A 24,287-nucleotide genomic window follows, 5' to 3' on the forward strand; every position below is an offset into this window, starting at 1 on the left:
ATGTAGGTACTCTAGCCCTCCGATCTGCGGCGGCGCCTCTCGCGGGAGCCTTTGTCCTCAAACAAAACTCGGCCGGGAGTTTCATGACCAGAAAAGCATTGACGGACTCTGGTACTACTCTGTTATGCGTTGGAAAAATCGGAGGTTCCTTTTTTTGTGTGTGTGTATACCAGCTGCTGGAGCACGTGCTAATGGTGATGGACCTCCTGCTGGTGTTTGGCGAGTCCCCGGGGGACGAGGGCTGGGAGGAGATGTCCAAGCTGGCCCTGGGCATCCTGCTGGTGTGCGCGGGCAGCCACAAGCTCGAACTGTGCGCCATGGCCACCGCCCGCTTGCACACCCTTGTACAGACGCGCCCCTTCGCCTCGCTCGAGGAGTCCTGCTACCTGCTTACGGGCGTCCATACCGTCCTCGCCAGAGCAGTCAAAGGTCAGAGCCGGTCAAGTCTTTCAATTGTTTCCTCTCACTCACAGCGGCACCCATTTCGAGAGTTTCTGGCGTGGTTGTGATGGCGGAGCGATCTTGAGCCTCTTCTTTTTCTTTGTCCCCGCCCCCCCCGCAGACGGAGACCAAGAGCAGTACTCGTTTGTGATTCCCGTGGTGCGTGCCCTACTGGAGAGGGTGGCCCTGAGGCTGCGTGCTTGGCAGCACCTGCCGTCGCAGCCCAACACGGAAGCGGGCCCGGCCTTCTTTGACCAGTTCCAGAAGTACGCCCTCACCCCGGAGTGGACCTCGTTTGTCACCACCGTGGTCAGTGCTGCTGCCTGGGCATTGCCGCTGGGCATTCATGACCTTGGCATTTGCAAGAGATTGAGCTTTCAGTTACTGACTACATTAAATGATGTCAATAGTCACGCATTAGTACATCGCGCTCTGCCCATGATGTACTAATGGGTGTTTCCCAGTGCAAGAATGGAAGGAGTGACCCTTCCCCTCACCCATTTGTAGCCGTCTAAGCTGCCTCTATGTCGTCGTCCCCCTTTGCAGGTGAGGCCCGTGCAAGAGCAGTACAGCTCGCTGCAGGCCAAGGAGCAGCAGGAGGCCATGAACGGCTTCTGGAACCAGTGCTACGAGGGCATCATGGTGGCCATGCACCGGCGGGGGAGGGCCGCCGGGGAGAGCAAGCTCCGCTTCCAGGTACGGAGGGGGCCTCCCTTCCCCCCCCCGTAAGGGCAGTACAACTGGGCACTGCTGCTCAACAAGCAGGGAGGGTCTGGGCAGGTAGACACGGTGCTGACTGAAATTGCACATCTCCTACCCCCATACTCCATCATTTCAAATAATTTATCTCTCTCTCGGTTAAGGGCGCCGACGGCTTGCTGACGCACTTGTTGTCACTTACAGCTATCTCAAACGCTTCGTGTATTTCCTGCAAGCAGGCATCCTTGTACTTCTTCACGATGACTCAGTCTTCTAGATGAGGCATGCAACGGCATGATGCGCAGTGAACCGTGAGGTTACTTCCCGTGCATATCTTTAGTGTGTTCGCATGTTCACGCAGCTGGTTGTTCATGCATCTTCTTCCAGTTTGCCCAATATATTACTGCCTGCACAACTTCCGAACCAAGGTATGCATGCATTTGCATGCCAACCCCGTGTCGCTTCAAAATTGCAGCCATCCTTTTAGAGAATTGAGCCCCAGGAGGACAGGGAAGAAGAACAAGGAAAAAGAAAAGTTTTGAGGGAGGGAGGGAGGGAGGGAGGGAGGGAGGGAGGGAGGGAGGGAGGGAGGGAGGCGAGAGAGAAAGAGAGATTTAGGCACATTGGTATTGTACTATAGGCTAATGATACTATGATGTCCCATTCTTTGTTAGGTTCCCTGTTATTTGTTAAATATTTACCAGTTACTTTTTAATGCTGCCTAGCACGTTTCTAAAACCAGTGTGCATCACTAGGTCTGCGACGAGCCGTGCCATTGTTCCCGCTGACGCGTGTGTGCCCGTTACACAGTCGCAGATCCTGAGTGCCTTCCAGAGCCGTCTTGTGGAGGAGCAGCAGCGGGTGCTTTCGGTGCAGACGAACCTGCGCAACCAGCACCTGTTCGTCTGCCGTCGTTGGAAGGCCACCAAGCTGTTCCTCACGGGGCCCTGTGGTCCCTGGGCTTCCAGGTGGGCTGCCCAGATTTCGTTTCCATCCACTGCCATTGTAAGAAGGCTGTAACTTTGTCCGTCCACATATGTCCACACTCATTTCCCCAATGGTCATATACAGTGTAGACCGCTTATAACGTATGTCGCGGGAGCCGCAAAAATCCGCACTATAAGCGGTACCGCACTATAACCAAAACACGCGCAAATTCAACCACATCGCCACCTGTCTCTCAAGTCAACCTATATTTATCATCACTCAAATGCACAGCACTTAAAAACGAAGGCACGGTCTATATTTCGTATTATTTCTAACATCAGCCGCTGCTACAGGGCAAAAGCGCAGTCTCACAACGGCGAGCGCGGCTTTAACTTCCGTTGTGTTTGTTTTGAGACCATGGCTGCGTTTTTAGCGGCTATGAACAGATGCCGCAAGACGTGATAAGAACGCCAGCGGGATTTTTTTTTTTTTTTTACCCCACCTTGTGTTCACGATGCCGAAGGCGGCTGCTTATCAGCGCAACGTACTGGTGGTGGAAATCTCCGGCTTCGCGCGGCTCGAATGTTCGGAAAGGGGAAGAGCGGTGGCTTAGCTGCAACAACGTTCTAAAGCGTGAACCGCATGGTAGATTTGGTATCGCGAAAACGTGCAGTGCACGCCAGCGCAGATACAACTGGCGTGGTGTGGGCGGCGCGGTAAGAGGCGGCAACATGGCGTCGGCACTGGCCGTGAAGCGGTGCAGGCAGTTCCAGTAAGTTCCAGCGACCGCTTCTAACCGCTCGCTGAAATGCCGCACGGGGCGCAAGCGAAGGTGCTCATGCAAGAAAAGAGCTAATAATGTGGGCGAAAAGTGGAATATAAACTGCCATCCACGCTGCTTGTGAAAGCGCCCATCAAAAAATACCGCGGTGGTAAGCCTAAACATCTCTGACGCGGCTAGCCGGCTCGGAGCGAGCGCTCCGAATCTCCCGCCATTAGGTACGCGTCTCCCCATTGGTGCAAGTCGTCAGGCTCCTCCCACTGCCACGCCAAGAAGCCACCGCGAGCGCGGAATTGGCGGAATCGTCGATACGAGCACGAAGAAAAAAAAAAAAAAAAAACGCGCAACGCCGATGTGCACGATTCGTGCGCAAAAACGGGCCATGCGGTTCACGATTAATAAAATCAACTTGCCGCGCGCGGATGGGGAGTCTGTCGCCATCTTCCGAGGTGTATCAAGCAAGGTCAGTTGTGGTTATCAGGTACGCACGAACTAAAGGGTGCCTATCTTTTTTTCTTTGGGTGTCTACGTTAAAGGAGGGCAAGGGGCGCACGCTGCGTCAGATGGCCGATTTCATCCTTTCTTTTTTCTTTTGCTACCCTAAAACAATGCCTCAGCTGCGCCGGTCAATCAGCAGACCCGCCGAAAAACCGCACTATAAACGGTATCGTGCTTCGGCCAACCGCATCTTAAGCGGTATGCTTATGCATTGATTTCTATGGGAGGCAAACCGGTGGTCGCAAAAACCCGCGTTATATCCGGTTCCGCACTATAAGCGGTTACGTTATAAATGGTCTACACTGTATGTGGCTGCAATTCTGGGGGGTGGGAGGGGAGGCTGCAATTCTGGCTGCAATTCTGCAATTCTGGGGGGGGGGGGAGGAGGGGGGGAGCAGTGCTTATCATTTCCTTACCCATTTCCTTATGTTGCCTACCATTTGCTTACCTATACGGTGTGTTCCAGTATAGTTTGCACCAGAGTTACTCAATATATACAGTTGCGAAACTCTGCTTCAGAATACGGGCGGTGCTAGCCCCCCTGCCCCGTGGAAGCTGAAGGGCAAGTCGACGCGCGCGGCACCTAGGAGACAAGAACTGAACTTCGCTAAACTATTATTATACAAAATTTTTTGTAAAATAAAGATTGCCTTTTAAATTAGAATACATTAATTAGGTGAAATTTACTTGTGTTCTTGTGGCTTTTCTTTTTATGACTTACGGCAGCAGCCGCAAGCACTTGAGTACTACTCCAACGTTCTGCCGACAGACGACAGGCTAGTCAACTTGCCCCGGGCTTGCCTCGGCGCAGGGGGGCAACCAAAGGCCGGCTTTTGGTACATGGGGCCTATGGGGAGTTTCGCAACTGGTATATATCCATTAACTCTGGTTAGTACAACGCTATGTGAGACAGTGTGTGGATCCTTGAAGGGGTAACTGTTTGTTGTTCCCATGCTTACATTCTCCCATGCTGTCCACTGCTCCTTTCTTCCTCCGTTGTAGTGTCAACAAGCCGCTCTACTGGAAGTTGTCGCAGCAAGAGAACTTTGCCCGGATGCGACTCAAGCTGACTCTGAACCACAACTTTGACAGCCACTACCAGGCCAGCTGCCTGCGAGACAATCAAGGTTTAGGCTGTTTTTTTGTTCCTTTTTGTACATATTTCAAGAACATCCAAAGGTTCTTGCATAGCTCATAGGTCGGGGAATTTTGCTGCTGCGAGAAGCTTTTTTGTATTTGATAAACCTTTTATCCCAGCTTTTGTCACAACTTTGGAATTGCTGTCGTTGCATTATACCATATTTACTCGCATAATGATCGCACTCGCGTTATGATCGCACCCCTGAAGTTCGACGTCAAAATGCGACTTTTTTTTATTTCCCGCGCAATGATCGCACCTTGAACTTGCCGCAGCCATATGTCGTATGTGGGCCAAGTCTAGCTGACGATGGTCGTGCTTACCTATGTTTCCTCCTCTTTCAAAGCGGACATGGCTACGTTATTGCCGCAAACTTTCCGATATTAGCGATATCGGCAAGCATGAGTTCATTATTGGTGCGGAAGAAACTCTCACTAAATGCACATAATGTACTGACAAGAGAAAGAAAAAAAAACACGCTCAGCTTGCTGCATCAGCAGCCGTGACTGATTTGCTGTCCCGCACTGTGACAGCAGCAGCCGCTTATTGGTCGACCTGTTCTCACCTCGCAGGAAACTCGTTCCGGCGCATTCCGTAATTCATAAAAACACTGCATTAGGCGTCACTTTTCAATGCGGCTGGCGGTGGTCTGTGGAGTTTTTATTATGTTTTTATTTATTGTGGTTATTATGTTCATGAGACCTATCGTAAAAATTCTGACCTGCAACTTACTTGTGTTTTCTGCGCTGAAACTTTTTTTGCAAAAAATTTGCCTCGCGTAATGAACGCACCCCTAAATTTGCATCATATTTTGCGGAAAAAAAAGTGTGATCATTACGCGAGTAAATACAGTAGATGCCAGTTGGAACATGTGGGGGTCTAAAGCATTCTTGTCAGGCTTATTTCTTTGATAAGGTGTATACCCCAAGCCCATCATAACAGAAGGGATGGCATTAGGATGTTTTGCTAGGTTAACAAAAATAGCCTTTTTTTTTCTGAGTTGCTGTTAGGAATCCCATGACTGCATTTCTTTTAGATTATAAACTGTTAGAAGTTACTCTAGGTAGGCAGCATATCACGTGCTGTTTGGGCTGCGTAAGTTCAGATAGTAGATTACTGCTTGTTAAAACATTTGACAGCAGGAAAATTGACAAGTGGGCTAGGGAACAAAAGAGAAAAGCAATAAGCAACTGTGTCCACCACTCATGGACTGCTGAATTTAACGATGAGGTTCTGGGAGACCATTATTAAAAAAATTGGGCTCTGCCAGAGTTGCAGCTGTTGGCATGACAACGCAGAATCTTCTAATTAACCAACACTCCTACTGTATCCAGGCTGATGAAACCATGCATGGTTACAGATTTACCATAGTGGCCAAGTGTGGTGGAATTTGTTACAGTTTGGCATTAGAGCGAGGGTTCATTCATTGTTTTTGCAATCATACGTTTTCCACTGCCAAATTTGGTTTTACAAAAAGCAGCCCCGAGAAAGCTGACACAGAAAAAAATCTGCAGGTTCCCGGTGTGTTTCATGTATAACCGATGCATCGTGCCCAGTTGCCTTGCCCTTTAGAGGACAGAACTGCGGCCATGCTGTGTAGCACTGCGGCGTAGTGCGGCACACCAGTGTAGTGTAGTGCAACACTGAATTCATTCCTCTTCCCCGGGGTGGTGGGGCATGTGCAGGCAACCTGTGTAGCCAGAACACCAGCTGGCTTCCCCCAATCAGTGCGGAGGCCAAAGCCATGCAGCAGAAAGAGGACGTTGTAGCTGAGGAAGACATCCAGGCACTCCAAGGACAACTGCAGGAGTGAGTGCCCCCCAACACCTGCATTCTGTGTGTTTTATTTCACTTCATTTATAGCTGTTTTAATATGTGAGGATAGCATGCAATGGGTGGAACCCACAACACCATTCGCTTGGCACCCAGTGGAAACGTAAATCTCAAGAACTAATGACGTTGGCATAGTCTGTGTTTTAATGCAAGATTCATGGCGTTAACTTAATAGTTTCTAGCAGTACCTTAAAGGGACCCATGAACACTCTTTGAGCAGTGCAAGTAAACCTGTGCGACGTTTAGATTACACTGCCAGGAATACCTGAGCCAAATATTAGACGTGCACGTGAAGCAGTGAGCACACAAATCGCTGTGATTGAGGCCATGGCTGTCTTGTTGGCTGCCGCTGGTCAACCTTGTGGCTTATTTCTCGCATTTCCTGTGACGATCCACCGTCGTCGGCGCTGTGTACCAACCTCTTCCATGCCTGAACCTGTGCGCACAGTTTTGGGTTTCTTTTGTGTTTTGAAGGCGCATGGAGTTTGAGTGCAAACTCAATACTTCCCTTTCAATGGGACCACTCAACAACAAACGTTTTTCAAAAACACCCTACCAGCCTGAGTGTGCGCTTGCGAGCAGGCAGGTATGCTTGCTTTTTTTGTGGCACCAGACCGGAAATAGACCCCTCCATGTCGCCGCCCCCCCCCCCCACATGTGATATACCGAAGGCCGCCGAAAAGAACGCCGCGAGCCGCCCCTCTCTCTGGGAGAGAGCGCGCAGCTTTCGTTGCGTTGTCCGCAGTCGCGTTGAGAGGGAACAATTATACGCGATTTCTTGTCACGCTTAGTTTCAGGGATAATGAACGGATTTTCATAATTCTTGCGGGAGGAGATTGCTGGGACAATAGACTTTACCCCGAAATACATTCCAAGTAGTCGATGGTATGTGCTGCAGGACCACTTTAATATTGGCTAAATTTCATTGTGGGCAAAGCCACTTTTATATCAAAAGGAAGAAAACAAACACAGAATGACAAGCCAGAGGGAACCACAAAATCTGTTTGGATTTATGTTATTTTTTTCAGCCTGCATGTGTTAATTAAAATATAACATAATTCTGTGCATGAGTGGCTTAGGATCTTTGCTGGTCTTTTTGTGAGCCCTTAGCATCAGCCTTCCCGTGCAAGGTAGGAATGAACGATTCATATCTGTATTTAAATTAGTAAAGCTTAGTAAGGGGAGCTTGCCATAGATAGCTGACGAAATCACTCAAACCTTCGGCCTTCAAGCAGCAGGTTATTAACGATGCTAACGGCACTGAGCTCCAGTTCTTCAACAGTCCAATTCGCAAATCAATCTTCTAATACACGGTATCGAGCCTACCTTGGCTGCTATATTAGTTGGCGGATTTAGCTTTTTTGATTGTCAACAGAGTGCGTAATTGAGCGGCTTATTGATGTTAATTCTTATCAGAAGCTAAATACAGCCGAGTTCACTTATAACGATACCATTTATAACAACCTATCGGATAGAACGATAAACAACTATGGCACTTTCAACTTCTGCATGCATTCTAGGGTAAAATAAGCCGCTTATTGCAATGTTCCAGTTCCACGATATCATATATAACAATTTAATCCGGTGACAGCGTGCGCAGCTGGCACCGGCTGCCGCCGAAATGCAAGCTGCCACGTCAGTTTGGAAATGTCTGAGTGCTTCACTGAAGAGGCGATTGTTGCGCGGATACGTGCTGGGGACAGCGGTGACAGTGACGACTCTGACGATGCGGTCGTGCAGCCTACTCGGGTAGCGTCTTCACAGGAGGCTCAACAGATGATACAGTCCCTCAAGGTCTTCGTTTTCACCAAGGACCTTTTGCGTAGCTAGGTGAAGCACTTATAGAGGCTCAAAAGATGTGTGCCACCGTGGCGTGTAGAAAACAAAGCTGACCAAGTAAGGCTTCTTTTCTGCAGATAAGTAGTAGTGCGACATTGCTTGCATGCGAATAAGAGATTTTGGTCTCTTTTTTGTTTTTTTGTTGTGCAACTTGTTTATAACAATTACCGGTTATAACGATGGGATTTCCTTGGCACTTGGATATTGTCATAAGTGGGCTAGACTGTGTTACAATTCATGTAGTTGATTGTTTTCGTTGTGCACAAACCATTTCACAGTTTGCTGTGACACATTTCGTTTTCTTCTTTCCAGCGTGGAAAATCCTGATGGCACCATTGATAAGAAGAAGCCCGTGATTGAAGAAGACTGTGAGCTGGTGACATTGATGAAAGTTGTCAAAGGTCGCATCGAGGTCACTGCCACCCAGATCTACTTCATTGATCTTTCGCCCGTCAGGGAGGAAGGTGAGAGTCAACAGTGCAGTTCGATATCAGACAAGCATCTTCAAAACATTCAAGATCTGCATTAAATTGTAGCCATTCCCCCCCTGTGGAACATCGCACAGACCACGCATGGCATTGGCACATAAAACCCCAGTTTGTATTTACTATTAAATTTTGTTCGTGCCCTTTGCTAGCACAAAGTTTTCGTAATAGCCTCATGAAGAAAAGCAAAATTGTGAAAAGAAAAACATAATTTATCTCAAATGCAGCCGTAAGGCCATGAAGGACCGCTATGCAGTTGGCTCGGAAGGTTGTTGTGGAAGGAAAATTCTTCTGACCAGAGTGCTGAGCAAATTTTTTTTGAGCTGGGAAGTTTTTGATGAAGTTGGCAAGCTTTTCTCTGTGGTTGCGTGACTGCATTCGAGGTGGATGCTAACTTTTTCTTTTGGTTCATGTTAGGGGAAAAGGCAAGGGTCTTGTAATAACTTGTGTTCACTGTGACAGTCAGCCTAGCTGCTTTCGAAAGTGTTTTTGGCAGAGGCCAGTTTGTGGCAATAGAAGTGACGTGTGTCTAAAATGTTCGTATGCTATTTGAACAGGGGTGAGACAGCTGCGCATATTGCGCCTTTTTGATACAATTCCATTTTCCTGCGCCAAGCTGCTCCAAAAGCATGAAAATTGCGAAAATTGCGCCAAACTGCTCCAAAAGAGCCTGAAAGGCACGGATTTTGATGCTCATGTCAGTTCCGGTGGGGACGAAAGCCTCCCGCATCCCAGTGACTGCTTTTATTGGTGGTCATTTGCAAACACAGAAATGGCAAAAATAGAAAGACTGAAGAAATGAAGCAAACGATAGCTTCTAAAACACGATTGGCTTTCTGTCTGGGTTCGCTGAAACGGCCTTCCCGATTAGGCATCGCTGTGGCTACAAACATGGCCGCCGCCTGATCTGCCTGCTACTGCTTACTTCACGCGCTCACTGCGCATCGCCGATATTTTCCCTGGTTTATTTTACGCTATCAGCTGGGTTCCAGTCTATTCATTCTATCAATTGTGGCTCTGAACAGTGACGTTAACGCGGGGATATGGTTTGAGATTGGTGCAACATTACGAGAAGTTGCGCGGCTCGTAAAAAAAGTTTTGAAATGTGGGGCCTACGACTTCGGCGTGGTGTGAAACACGGTGCGTGTGTCTATAATCGGGTTCTTGAATTGAACTTTTTGGCTCGTTGCGGTGTTATAAAATGCTGAGGTGTTGCTATGCTTCGAAGCGCGATCGCGAGCATCGACCCGGGAGGGAACGGTCGGCACGAAAGTTGCGGGCGGCCCTGCGGCGCCGCGACTTGTCCAGGCAGCGCCCAATAGCTGCAGGACTGCATGGTTGCCATTGCACGCAACTAATAACACTTGATGTATGCGAAGTGAAATTTAATGCCCAAAACTAGGTGGCTAAACAGTAACGCTATACTCAAATGATCACCCGGTGGACGTGCGCCCCTCGAAGTTGCTCAACTTTTGCCGTGACTACACTCGTTCGTACAACGCAGCCTGGGATTACAAAAATATTAATTTTAGCATTGAAACGGTAAAAAAACACGCCACAATTGCAGAGCCCTTAAATTTGATAATGTTAACGGCAGTTTTGTTGTCAGTGTTGCGTACAGCCACAACACAATCTCACCAGTTAGGAAAAAGGTAGTGCAGTTAGAACTTTGTGATACTCTTTAAAAATTCTTTCGCGTGAGGCTGTTTCAGTGTACGCTGTTCAGTGTACGCTGTTTCAGTGTTTCAGGCTGTTTCAGTGTACTGTTTCAGTGTTTCAAAACTGATTGGAATGTGTACTTCACCCTTGAAATTGCTGAAATTGTGATTTTTTAAGCTCACGAGACGATGTAATAAATGTCCCTACCTGCTCCAAATCAAGCTTCGTCTGCTCCAAAATCCAAATTTTGCTGCTCCAAAAACTGCTCCCAAATCTCTTTGGGCTGTCTCACCCCTGTTTGAAGTTACTGGCTCAAAAATTGGTTGCCATCCCGCCTCGCAGAAGTGGATGTCCAGCAGAGCTGTTGTAAACCACTACAAATGGTAATGGAGGAGGGCATGAAATGTTTCTAGTTGTCTTGGTGGGTTTGCTGCTTGCACTTGGCTAGTGTCGTTAGATAAGGGCGCAGAGCGGGTATTCGCGAGCAGAAGTTAACCTTTGATGGCCCCACGCAGCAGCAGTACGCGAATGTGCCAACTGTGAGAAATCAAAGTTCAGGTGGCTGGCAGCCCGTGAATTTGAAGCTCCCATCAAGCCACCGACGAACGCGAACACACATACGACGCAACCCCGCGGCGATGACCAAACACCTGCTTTCCTCGCCCGCTCGATCTAAGTTTCCTCCTTTCACGGTGCCCTCTCTGTATATATGTGCTCTCTGAGCACTGAACAGTAAAGCAGCATTGTCACTCCGCTCCTTTCTTTGCCACTTTTTTTTCCATCGCCGCCTGGTACCATCGTTCGTTTCGCTTGGCCTTGGCAGTTCCACTCTCGCCTTTTCCCCCCTCAATTTGCTCGGCCACATTGGCCTTACCTCTCGCGCGCAAAGCTATAAAGGCAGGCTATGCAAGGCAGGCTATAAATAGCGCCATACTGCACTGGGGTCGCGTAGCGCCAACACCACCTAAACTCTAGGTGGTGTTGGTAGCGCGCAGCGCTTGCCTGGCAGGCTAGCTTGGACGCCGTGGAGGGGAGGGGGGCACAAAATAGGCATTTTATTTTTAAGTTGGGATCTTAGCTAAAGGTTTGCAAATCACGCAAGAACGCGCTAAATATAGTAGTTCAAATAAATCCTTAGTCCACCTGTCGTGTGAGGCCGTCTACTAGGCCGGCATTTATCCGCACCCCGGTCATACGACACGCTTTCGCATGGCCCCTTCAAAGTTGTATTATTGGGGTTCCACTGTATGTCTGATTAGCCTGACGCATGCACTCAACGTCTTAGCCCTTTGCGCCTTGGCGTTTGTGCCCATGGAGATGAAACCGTTGGGGGGTTAGAGGTGTACACAGCCTCGCTGTAATTGTACCACTGGTGGCATTTCATTGCAAGTAGTTGACCATTTTCATAGGGATGTCTACAAGAAGTAATGACTTAAATGCACTCAACGTTAGTACTTTTTCCCAACGACTGTGCCAGGTGAAAGACACGACTTCACGCACCCCCTGCACATGCTGCGCGAGGTCCACCTGCGGCGGTACAACCTTCGTCGCTCAGCCCTCGAGTTCTTCCTTTTGGACCAGACAAACTTCTTCCTCAACTTCACCACAAAGGTCAGTGGAATTTCGGAATATCCTTCTTTTCATGTCTTGTCGTTCAGCAGTGATGCATGTTTTTGATGTGAAATGTGTCCCAAGTTTGTTAAGATGTCCAAAACTTCATTTTTTTTTTTAAAGATTGTGAAAACATTTTTTTATGATTGAGAAAAACTTCCAACATCACAAATATGAAGTCAGAAAACAATTTGTTTTTTTAAAATGGACACAATGACCCACTGGGCATTGGCTGCCCATATATCAGTTGAACGAGAAAGCTACCTTGATCAGCATGATTTATGATTGATGGGAAGGCAATAACTTAAAGTTCGTATTGCTTTCATCTGTATTAACTGCGAAATTGCACAATTTCGCTTACCTGCCACTAGCCCATGGAGCCCCCGGGCTCAATGTGAGTTGACACGCACAAACAAAACTTTTTTTAGCACACAGAAGTATGTGCTGCCCTCTATTTTTAATTTATCAAGGTCCGGGAACACTTGTCTGTCAACAGATAGTGTTAAATGTTGAAAAAAAAAAACCCACGAAGTGCGAGTGAAAAAAATATTGTTTCGAGTTGTTGCTCCTGAGCAACACTTGGCATCAAACAGTGCCTGGGTGCTGTCGAATAGCTGTCCACTTAGATGTCAAAGTACACTGTTTCCTTGTGCTTTTTTGCAAATCGATGTGAACTCCAAGTTGCTGTCATCATCATTATCATCGTGAGATGAGAGTGGCAAGCAGCAGCAGAAATCCCTTTAGCTCTGCTCACTGTTAAATTGATGCAGACACGGAACAAGATCTTTGGTCGGCTGGTGGCGCTGCACCCACCCAACCTCCTCTACTCATCCGGCACGCGTTCTCCGGCCGAGCTGCTCAAGGCGTCGGGGCTGACACAGCGCTGGGTGAACCGGGAGATCTCCAACTTTGAGTACCTCATGCACCTCAACACCATTGCGGGCCGCACCTACAACGACCTCAGCCAGTACCCCGTGGTGAGTTGGGCCGTCCTTGCTGTCGCCTTCCTTCTGTCATCTTCTCCCATTGGGGACTTAGATTTCAGCAGCTGATACACACTAAGAGAGCGAAAGCAGGGAGCATGAAAAGGCAAAAGAATCTGACTTTTGATGGAGGGGCTCTTGTAGCACCTTGCAGTCTGGTAGCTTTCATGTCCACTTGTACAATCGGCGTCAAATGAAACGCGAAGACGAAAATATGAACCTGAACACACAAATAGCGCGATTTCTTTCCATGCAAGCCAAAATGATGCGTGGCTTAGTTACAAAAACAAAGTTGGGAAAAGTGGATTTCCAAACATACCAATAGCAAGCCATTTTATGAACTCTACGAACAGAATTTTTCAATTTTGCACGTTCTGGTTCATATTTTTATGTTCGTGTTTCATTTGGTGCCGATAGTACATTGTGTACACTGTGCAACTGAGGAGTATTGGCGCCGGTCATCGGCAAAGAACTTCTGTCTTGTGCTGCGTCAGTTGTGTCTGTGTTGTAACATGCCCGTAACGTAATTGTCTGTTGTTCTCAGTTTCCCTGGGTTCTGGCGGACTACACTTCTCCGAAGCTCGACTTTGAGGACCCTGCCATCTACCGAGACCTGTCTCGCCCCATTGGCATAGTGAATCCAAAGAACATTGAGGAGGTCAAGAACAAGTGAGTTTAAATGCCTGCATTTCTGCTGCGCTGCTTGCTATGATTTATGGTTTCTGCTAAAAAAAAGGTGACTAAGTACTCAATTACGCTTTTTCTTTTGCTTAAAAAATAATTTCTTAGGCTAGGAGAAATGTAATTTTAGCCTGTCGTTCAAGTAAATCACCAAAAAAGAAAAAGAAAGTTTGGTGGGAATCAAACCCTTCTCTTATGTGTGAAAAATGGAAGGCCAGTAGTGACACACGCGGTTACGCGGTAAAGTATGCATTTTTCACTCACAATTGTGCTTGTTGGTAAACTTTGTTATGCTATTTGTATTGTACCACACAGAAAGGTAAGTGCTGTGGGGTTGTCACACTGCTGTCCACTAAGAAACAATACTTGAATCCAAGTATCTATCCAAGTTCAGTCGATCCCGGATATGTCGAACCCAGGTATATCGAATTATTGCATATATTGAACTGTCAAAAATCCCCTTGGAAATCCTATGTGAAAGAAAATATTTTATATTGCGATCCCCTTGGAGTTCGAAATATCCGGGATCGACTGCATACGTGGACAGTTTGTGAAATACAAAATTGAAGACCAAATTGCAGAACAGAGGCATTACCTGCAGCAGATGAACGGCTATCATTCTTCTTTGATGCAACTGGCAGCAAGACAAGCAGATACACGATCATACTTTTGTATGCACACCACTTTCTGACAGGCTCTGATGACATGACATAAGTATAGCAGTTTGCACAAAGTTGTTCAAAATTACCAGATTATCGTTTATGCTGTTTTGCTGTTGATTGCCACAAAGGAAGATCACAAGTTTGGGATTTTGCAAAGAAAGTGCTCTAGCTTCTTTCAGAAAAATGGCATAATGGTGCTATGCTGTGCTGGTTTTGTTAGAGTAGATGCCATACTATTACATCATTAGTTTTAAACGTAACTGCCATATGCTCTATGGAAAAAGTGGCCTCCTATAAACCGTTGATTTTTTTTCATCCAGGTGAAGCTTTGAAGGCTGGTGGTGTTACGCTGTGTGCTTTTTCCCCAGATATGAGGGCTTCGTGGACATCACGGGCACAATGGAGAAGTTCCACTACGGCACACACTACTCCAACTCGGCGGGCGTTCTTCACTATTTGGTGCGCCTGGAGCCCTTCACTTCCCTGCACATTGAACTGCAGAGTGGCAGGTGAGTGGCTTTGCCTTCCTGCTTGCGTAAACACACACATGTGCACAGCTGAAGGCATTTTGAGCTGTTTGTGAACCCTTACCTTGTGAAACTGTCCATGTTTGGACAATAACTCAAGCCGGAAGCTGCACTTCATTCTGATGGGGAGGCAGTGCTGCTTGAGAGTTCCCTGCTCTGCCCTGACGGGTCAGCAGCCCCTTCACTGCAGTCTAGGGATGCTGTTAGCAAGCACAGCCGGTTTGTTCACTGTACTGGGAAGTGTTTGGACACAAAAGGACAAGTACTGGGCTGCAGTGATCACTGCAGATGCATTGCAGCAGTCACTGCCTTCTGCCTGCTTAATTTTCGAAGCCCCCCTTCACTACTGCCCCATCAAACCCCTTCTTTCTACACCACTGCCATTAGGCAGACAGTTGGCCATTCTTTATTTGGCTCTGTTCTTTTTGCCATCCAGGTTAGCCTTCTTGTGGGCGGATTCTTTGGGGGACTTCCCCACCTATGTGAAGCTCCGGTGTTGCTACAATTGGCGCTCGTATCTGCAGATGCTAGATGCATTGGCTGATGGCTTCTGCCTGCTCTGGAGTGCTGTCATAATCTTATTTTCTTGCTCTTCCTATGCTTTTTCTGTAGTGTTCAATAAATAACCATGACTTGAGAAAATGATATATGTACTGGGACAGGGTGCAACATAAGGGGTAGGAAATTGCCCCTGCATGCTTGTTGACACTTTTGGGTTGAAAAAGCAAAAGCGGAAGAGAGCTCTCCCTCTGGTTTCCCTGGCCAGGTTTGATGTGGCAGATCGGCAGTTCCATTCCATGGAGGGCACCTGGAAGATGCTCATGGAGAGCCCCAATGACGTCAAGGAACTCATCCCGGAGTTCTTCTACCTGCCTGAATTCCTGACCAACATGAACGGTACCTGTTTTCACTGCCTTGCCTTTTCATTTGGTCAAACTGCAGCTCCTCTGCAGAAGTTGTCGCAGAGCCAACACACCTGGCGTGAAAGATCATGCCAGGTGTGTTGTAATAGTCATTCATGTAAGCGTGTCCCTTCAGACATGTCTTCTTTTTCAAGTGACTTCCTTACCTCGGCCCCACCAGAAAGTGTAAAAGTGATGGATCATAAGGTGCCTGAAGTCTTCTTTTAATTTACACTGGCACTGCAATCATGTCGGACTTGTACAGTGTTTGGCCGCAGGTTTTTCTCTTGTTGATTATAGGTCGGCCTGTACCTCCACGAAGGAAGTTTATTACTTACCTCAGATGGAAACTGAGCTCGTTTTTGCACTGTCAGGGTCATACACATTTTTCCTGGGAACGTTCTACTTTGAGGTCATTGAAAGGGCAAGTAAATCTGGCAAAATGAGGTAGTATCTCCATGGAAATGAGCAGATTTGCATTGTAACACTAATCGCACATACGAAATCAATTTCTACGTAGAACAGCTGCTTTGAAATATGTGGGAATTCTTTTCACAAAATATTTGTCAATTCTCAGTCTAGGCAAATCACGGAGGGCAACGAGTGCTATTGTTTAATGCGTCCAGTTATCTGGCTTCGAAAGTTGCGCCTATCTAGATGAGCAGCTGTAGCTTATATTTCCACTGTGTGTGTACTATATTTGTTGTTTGTGGGTACCAAAAGAATTTTGCACCTTAAAGGGAAATGAAACTTTTAATTGAGTGTAATACTAGGAGGATTTGCCCTGTGTCAGGGGGATGTCTTTCAGTAAAGCATGCATCGCAGCATTCCTTCCTCAGAGCACGTCCTGTGGCACTCCTCCTTTGAGATCACCGTGTCATGGGTGCTTGTGTTTCCTTCCCACCCTGTGCGTGTGTGCCCAGGCTTCGACCTGGGGCGGCTCCAGGTCTCCAAGGAGCAGGTGGACGACGTCAGGCTCCCCGCATGGGCCACTTCCCCCGAAGACTTCATCTATAAGCACAGGAAGGCTCTGGTGAGCCTGTCACTGCATACACGCTCTCCCCCCCTTCTTGTGCTAGCTCTGTTAATGCTTCCACACCCAACTGAGCGTTGTGGGAGGATGTCCACCCGACATGATCTGTTAAAGGGGCCATCATGCAGACAAAAATATGTTTGTTTTATTTTGTGTTTTATTTATGGTGCCAGCGCTTGTCTGTCACCAAACAATTCATGGAGAAATTAAACAATTTAAGCTGTAATTTTCATTCTCCCGCTGAATCGTGTGTTTTGGGACGTCTGCAATGATTACCCCGGGCAAGTACTGAAGTGAACGCAAGTTTGCTGATTACAGCTGCAGCAAATGGCGGATCGCCTTTTATGCTGTCAGTCCTCCAGGATGGTGCCACCATATCACTCGGGACCGCTGTCCACCCTCACTTTGTTTTTGTCCGGATTTGTGCCTGGCTGATGCATTATGGTTGATAGTAGAGTTAAACCTGGGTGTAGCGTGTAGCGAACCTCCATGTAATGTGTTCCTGGATTTAATGAAGTTTTTCAATTCCAAGAAAATGCGGAGCTTTCGTGAGTGCGCGCCCCACGGCGGCTTCCCACCACCCCCAGCGCACGTTTGTCAAGCCAAGCATACCCACTTAGGGAGATTGGCCAAGATTGATCCAAAAAAAAAAAAAAAAAACACTTCAGCGTTTGTTGTAATTGCGTGTGTAACTTGCATTGTATTTTGCTGGCCACACCCAGTGGCACAGCTGTTTTTATATGTCATTGGTTATAGTGCAGAAAATGAGCTAGTGGGTCACATGGCCATTCTCTTTTTCTTTAAAACGAACCAAGCTTGCACTTTGTCTGCGTAACCCCTATAAGCTTGGGCCCACCTTTTCCTTGCCTCTCTGGTCTGAGAGGGGATTGAACTTGTGCGCTAGCAATTGAATATACTTGCTCGGGAGAATCGGATCAAGCAGTGCCATGAGCATCCACAGAATATTTTCTAAGTGAGGGCAAACCACTAATAAGGTATCCCAAGGGAGGATGCCTGTTTGTAAATAATGTTTTTTTAAAGGTGACCAAAAATAAAGCAGGCGATGAAGTGGCTTCTATGACACAACACATACGATCAGCTCACCAATCTATGCTGTGAAGCTAAGGTACTTTGAAGCTTTGGTCACGGATCCAGCATGGGAGTACATGCATGTTTGTCTCCTTTGTATTTGCTGATGCACCGTGCAGGTGCAGCAATGGGAGAAACAGGGGACCCTAGTTACAGTGCTCCCATTTATGCTGGCATGCCATTGTAGCTCGGTGGTTCTCTACTGCTGTGCACAAGGTGATTGCTTTGATTCTCACAGCTGTAATGACCATGTGGACTGGGAAAGAAAGGCAGGGAATTCCTTACATGCTTTTTATTGGCAGGCGCTGCTAATAAACCAGCACAAGACACAAAAAAAAGCAAGCAGGATACAATAGAACTTGTGCAATGATAGGCCAGTCGATTTGTTGTGAGGCTGCGTGATATCAGGTATGGCAAAGTTAATCGTGTGGTCAGCTTTTAGATGCGACGCTGAGAGGAGCATCTCTTGCCGGCGGCCCTGTCCTGCGTGCGTCCGTCGTCCGCATCCGCACAGCTGCGTCTCTCCTCCGCTCGCCTCCTCTCCTCTCTCCGATAGTGAATACTCTCTCCCAACATCGGCGGTTGTGCTGCGCGCGGCGCTGCGTGCGGCTCCGCACTGTGCGCATGTGCAGTACTCTCTCTCCGCGGTCTCCTCTCCTTCGGGCGCGCTGCGCATAGAAGCGAAGTGCCGCGCTCCGGCCAGTCTCTCAGTCGATGGTCGTCCGCGCTTGCGGTTGCTCTCTTGCCGTACCCGACGATTTCTTGATGCGACGCCAATGGAACCCCCTTCAGCGTCGCATCACACCAGGGTTCCCACGAGGGGAGGTGGGCGTAATTTTTTGAGATAACTGTCTTTCATAAGATGCTGTATTTGTCTAAGGTGTCCAAGTGGCTACAGTAGTACAGTTGAGCCCACTTATAGCAATATCTAAGTGCCAAGGAAATCCCATCATTAAACCAATAAATATTATAAGCAGGTTGCGAAGAAAAAAAAAAAAAGATGAAACAGAGCTTACATGATTTTATTTGCACACAAGCAAGGTCATACTACTATGTACTTAATTGCACGAAAGAATCCATAGTCGGTCAGCTTTGTTTTCTGCATGCAAAACTGGCACACATCTTTTTCAAGAGCAGCTGTAGGTGCTTTACCTAGCTGAGCAAAAGGTCCTTGGTGGAAACGAAGTCCCTGAGGGGCTGTATCGTGTGTTGGGCCTCTTGCAAAGACACTACCTGAGTAGGCTGCACAATTCCATATCACAGTCGTCACTCACTGCTGTCCGCAGCACATATCCACGCAACGATCGCCTCTTCAGTGAGCCACTCAGACATTACCAAAATATTAGCCCTGACATCCCAACCACGGAAAGATGGAGGCAGTTGAAGAGACACCAAGTCAAATTTAAAGTGACGCACACGTCACACAACAGACTTATGTGCGAGCGAGCAGTACTAGCTCGCGGGCGGGTGCGGGGACGATGCCAAAGCAGCGTAGCCGGGAGACTGGTTGGGAAGGAAAACTGCTCTCCTCCTCCCTCTCTTCCTCGTAAGCGGCACAGTCGACTCATTTTCCAAGGGGTGGGAGGGATGAGGCACATTGCGGCTCGCGGCGAATGCCGGTGGCAGGTGGCAGCTCACATTGTCGGTGCACGCTGTGACTGGATTCAATCGTTATATCCGACATCGCGGCACTGGAGCAGCATCGTAATAAGCGGTTCATTTTACACTAGAAAGCATGCAAAAATGGATGGTGCCATGGTTGTTCATTGTTATGGCCGATATATTGTTATAGACGGTATCGTTATAAGTGGGCTTGATTGTATAACGGTGCTGTTTCCCCGCTTGACAGGAGTCTGAGCACGTGTCCCTCCACCTGCACGAGTGGATCGACCTCATCTTTGGCTACAAGCAGAAGGGCCCCGCCGCTGTTGAGGCCCTGAACGTCTTCTACTACGTCTCCTACGAAGGTGCAAGCACTTTGCCTTCTGTTTGTCTGAGCAGTGTCACTTTGAGGGGCCACTTGTATGTAAGGGTGCCTTGCATTGCGTTGCAGGGGCCGTCGACCTTGATGCCATCAAGGATCCCATCCAGCGAGAGGCTACAGAAGGAATCATCAACAATTTCGGACAGACCCCTTGCCAGCTGCTGAAGGTGGGCTTCAACATTTCAATTTTATTTGGCATAACAGATAACGTTCACACCAAAAGCGAAGTCCAGTTGACAAGCCATTTTTGTTTTCGTGGCAGTAATGGATGCTGCGCATCCAAGGGTGCATGGCTCGGCATCAGCTGTTAGTTAAGCTTATTGCTCTAGACTAGTCATTTGGGGCTATTCTCGCTGGTGGGTTTTTGTTTGGCCTGGGATTGCTCATCTCAAAGGAGGCTGCTTATGATTGGCTCGGATGTTTGCTACCAGCCAGTCGGAGTGAGTGGTAAATTCCTGACAAGTTTTTGGAGAATTTAATGAAAGAAAAAAAAGGTCCTCATAACCGGTGTGCCGTTGAGGTAACTCCTAGGCTGCTCGAGTTTGCTTAGACATTGACTGCGTCGTGTGCACCACATAACACCACTATGCACAGGTGGAAAAGACTGTTATCATGACTGTGCCTGTGGTTAGGGGTTGGTTGGGATCGGGAAACTGTACTATTCTTTCACTTTATTGTAACTGCCTTCACCTGCATGTACAGTTGCACATGGGGACCGGACATATGAGGTGCCCATCTGGCAAATGCAAGATTAGGGCCACTGGCGTAAAGCTGTCAGCATGTTGGGCTGTCCAGAAACAACCCTTGTCAAAAAAGAAACACAAGAGGAATTAATTATTATTTTGCTTAACATCTTCTCTTGTGTCACTAGTTGTTCATAGATATTTGTATTCTTGACCTTAATTGATTTCAAGGTTTTATAGTATGTGCATTTTGCGCACTCTAACATGCCCCCGTTGTGAAAAGCCTTTTCATGCACAAACATGCTTGTGCACCCACCTACGCATGTAACATTGATATGGGTGTAAACATAGCTGATTACACAGACGTGTATATAAATGTAATGTTTGTGCACGAGGTCGCGGGTTCGATTCCCGGCCGCGGCGGCCGCTTTTCTGATGGAGGCGAAAAGCAAAGACGCCCGTGTGTGCGAGATTTCGGTGCACGTTAAAGATCCCCAGGTGGTCAAAATTAATCCGGAGCCCTCCACTACGGCGCGCCTCATCGCCTGCGTTGCGTCGGCGCGTTAAACCCTACAAGCAAGCAAATGTAATGTTTGTTATTTAAAAAAATAAATGCACACGTCCATGATTACACTTGTATATTTGTACATACCATAAAGTTCTGGGAGAACGCCCTCCCCCGAAACATCACCCACCCCCCTTTAGGAATGAAATATTCAATTTGGTAAAAGACCCCAAAGATTGCCCTCCTTTTAAAATCGATGGCTTTAACTCTGACGAGTGAACAAAATAAACCCGAATCATATATTTATGTGTTGATGTGATCACTAATTTGTCTTGTCCACCTCACCCGAAAGTTCGTCCATCTTGCATTGTTACTTGATATCTTTGCAGTTTTGGTTGGCGGTGCTGCCACGTTTTTTTTTTTTTTTGTAGTTTTTCACACCTGACCTGAAAGATTGCCCACCCCGTATTTTTCACTCGAAATCTCTTAAATTTGGGTGGGCGTTCTTTCAGAGCTTTACGGTATATGTAGCCTGCCAAGAAGCTTGGGAGCCGCGAGAGCAGTAGTTTGAGAGAATTTCTCCTGTCCATTAGAGCTTGGAATACAAATACATATCTGCGTGCAGATGTGTGAGTGAGGGAGAGAGGAAGAGATTTACCGTATTTACTCACGTAATGAACCCACTTTTTTTCTAGAAAATTCGGCATGAATTTGGGGGGAGGGTTCATTATGCAGGAAAAAATTGCAAGAGATATTTAAAAGTTGAAATTTCCCACAGTAAAGTTGCTAAGAGAAGCACTATTAGAGCCATTTTCGTAAAAACACGTAGGTAATTATGTAATCAAATTTCTTTTTTATTCCCAACATGCTAGTCATATGGAGCTGTCCTCCTCACTGAAGTCGCTTGCGGCTTCACATTTGTTGTCGGCCCACAACGCACCGTCTTCCGTGCCGTCAAGGCACTCCAAAATATCTTTTCCGACACCGGGAAACTTGCCCTCTTTGGGCCCATGAAACACACGGCGATCCCTGTTCACCGCCCAAAAACCTCTCGTTTTCACTCGTAGCGTACACGCACTAGGTCAACACTGAAGTGCCGCCCAGACGCGCGGTTTCTATGTGCATCAACGCATGCTCCACCACCTTCAGTTTAAAACCGGCTGTGTAGCTCATGTACTGGCTCATCGTATGGAGCACACCAGGCACACAAAAAAAGGTCGCAACACGGCTGAACAACAAAACTACGGAGCGTAATGGCGACGTCGTGCAACAGCAAGAGCAGAGGAGTGCGGAGTACGTTTAGTGCTTTGTTCACACGCTGCCAAAACCAGCTGGAACAGCAAAGGGTGCGTTCCAATTTACCATTTAGACAGCTTCGTTGCCATCTTCGGGGACAGTCGGCCATGTGAATCCCCGTTCCAATTCGAATGAAGCAGTCAACGAAGACTGCTTCGAGGAGACAGCATCGGAGTCGGCAACGCTGCAGGCTACCTTCCTGTCTAAACTACTAAGTGACGCCAGCGCCACCTTTTTGTGTAATAATGTTGCAGCAAACTAACTTGTTCTTTTATTGGAATTTTTTGTATAACTTACTAGGGGTGAATATGGCTTTGTTTACTTTTTGAATTGTGTAATGATTGTAAAAATACCGGTAATATTGTTTACGAAACTTGCGATTTGCATTACTCAACATGTCTGCTACAAGGTTGTCGTCTGCGTTGGTGTTGCGCTCGTGACCGCTGCGCCGTTCCAATTCGTATTTCTTTAGACTTCTAATTAGACTGCTTCGTAAGCTGTCTACCAAGCTGTCCACGAATTGTAACGCAGCCAAAGAGCAGGGAAAGAGTGCGGAATACCTTTTGCGCTTTGCTCGCGCGCCACAACGTTTCTATGGCACAAGAATCTTTGTTTTGCATTCAGCAGGTGGCGCTCCGCAAGTGCACAATTTTTAAATTGTGAGCCCCGACATTCGTGCTCACGTCTCCAGCTACTTTTGAGATTTCTTTTTGTTGGAATGCGTTTTTAGCATTTCTTTCCATACTGAAACATGATATCAAGTTACTGCGATCGTCTACGGCATCAGCAACCATGCTGAGATAAAAACATATTCCCGCTGCATTTTTTATTCAATGTGACAAAAAAAAGTAAATTCTCAAGAAGAAAAGTGGGGGGAGGGTTCATTACGCGAGTAAATACGGTAGTCACTTCACGAACGATCACACTGACGTACAACTAAATTGCAGGCTGCAAGGCAGGGAAGGCCATGAGGCTGTTGGGGTTCGCAGACCTTCTGGCTGACTGTGCATGCGTGCACCCATTCATTGGCTCATGCCTCCGCACGTGTATCTTGCGCAGGAGCCTCATCCCCGAAGATTGTCCCACGAGGGAGCCTTGGTGCGGATGACAAAGTCGGACACGAAGCCACCCAACCTGTTCCTGTTCCTGCAAAACCTCAAGGCCTACGTGGTGGACGTAAGGATGTGCCATTATCTGTTTAAGACAGGCTCCGTTATTTATTTTCTGGCAAAGAGTGGAAGGCTCATCATAATCGGGCTGTAAAGTTTGCCACCACTTTCTTGAGCTTGTCATTCAGCTGAGGTGTCCTTGAGCACATAACGTCACAGCTGCGCAAGTTCATCTGCGGTGTTCAAAACGAGTTTCACGAGCCCTTTTAACGGGATATTTGATGCGTGATTTCCTATAGGGAACACATACTCGTGGGAAATAACCATCTCATTCTCAGAGACAGGTTTAAAAGCATGAGACCACATCATGTTTGTAAGCCAAGGTGAATCAGAAACTGTGCCTGTTTTCTCGTCAGGCAATCGAGACCGCAGTGATCATTCTCCAAGTTATCTCGCTCCTTATTTTTCAACTCAATCTACATCCTCATCACCACTTTGGTCCTATTCCTAATGGTGCTTCTGTGTAGACCTCCCCGAGTGATTTGTTGTCCTGCACAGTAGTGTCTTATTGTGTTCCGACACTTTTATGCTGTAGTCTTGCTTTGTGTACACTTTGCATCTAGAACGTAAGACTTCCAGTATTGCCTGGTCATACCACTCAATGACACAAGGGTCTGATCCGCCACCTTGGCTCATTGGCTAAGGGGTTGGGCTGCTGAGCCCAAGAAAGGACGTGGGTTCCATCCTTGGAGTGGTGGCCTCTTTTTAGATGGAGTTGGAAAGTGAAAATGCCTGTGTGTCTAGATTTCAGCCCACACTAAAGGCCCCAGGTGGTCCAAATTAATCTGGAGCCCTTCACTAATAGCCCAGGTGTAGGTTCGGCACTTTGAACACCATAGTTCAGTTCAATTCAATTGGCACA

At 47.4% G+C, this 24,287-nt stretch overlaps 1 protein-coding gene across 3 annotated transcripts in view; it reads left to right on the plus strand.

Moving 5' to 3' along the window:
• The window catches only part of LOC144170657 (neurobeachin-like protein 1), a 90,634-nt gene that overhangs the window by 52,023 nt on the left and 14,324 nt on the right, over positions 1–24,287 (plus strand). For all 3 annotated transcript variants that reach the window (XM_077700586.1, XM_077700587.1, XM_077700588.1), the window contains 16 exons: positions 174–429; positions 563–750; positions 988–1,137; positions 1,951–2,108; positions 4,349–4,473; positions 6,170–6,293; positions 8,469–8,620; positions 11,778–11,911; positions 12,682–12,888; positions 13,439–13,563; positions 14,606–14,746; positions 15,531–15,661; positions 16,590–16,699; positions 19,638–19,755; positions 19,842–19,939; positions 23,316–23,432. In XM_077700586.1, coding sequence (XP_077556712.1) covers positions 174–429; positions 563–750; positions 988–1,137; positions 1,951–2,108; positions 4,349–4,473; positions 6,170–6,293; positions 8,469–8,620; positions 11,778–11,911; positions 12,682–12,888; positions 13,439–13,563; positions 14,606–14,746; positions 15,531–15,661; positions 16,590–16,699; positions 19,638–19,755; positions 19,842–19,939; positions 23,316–23,432 — 2,334 coding nt within the window. The remainder of the gene's footprint in view (positions 1–173; positions 430–562; positions 751–987; positions 1,138–1,950; positions 2,109–4,348; positions 4,474–6,169; positions 6,294–8,468; positions 8,621–11,777; positions 11,912–12,681; positions 12,889–13,438; positions 13,564–14,605; positions 14,747–15,530; positions 15,662–16,589; positions 16,700–19,637; positions 19,756–19,841; positions 19,940–23,315; positions 23,433–24,287) is intronic.

The sequence above is a fragment of the Haemaphysalis longicornis genome, unplaced genomic scaffold (genome assembly GCF_048455015.1).
Source record: "Haemaphysalis longicornis isolate Haplotype H1 unplaced genomic scaffold, Haemaphysalis longicornis Haplotype H1 scaffold_2, whole genome shotgun sequence".
Taxonomy (NCBI): Eukaryota; Metazoa; Arthropoda; class Arachnida; order Ixodida; family Ixodidae; genus Haemaphysalis; species Haemaphysalis longicornis.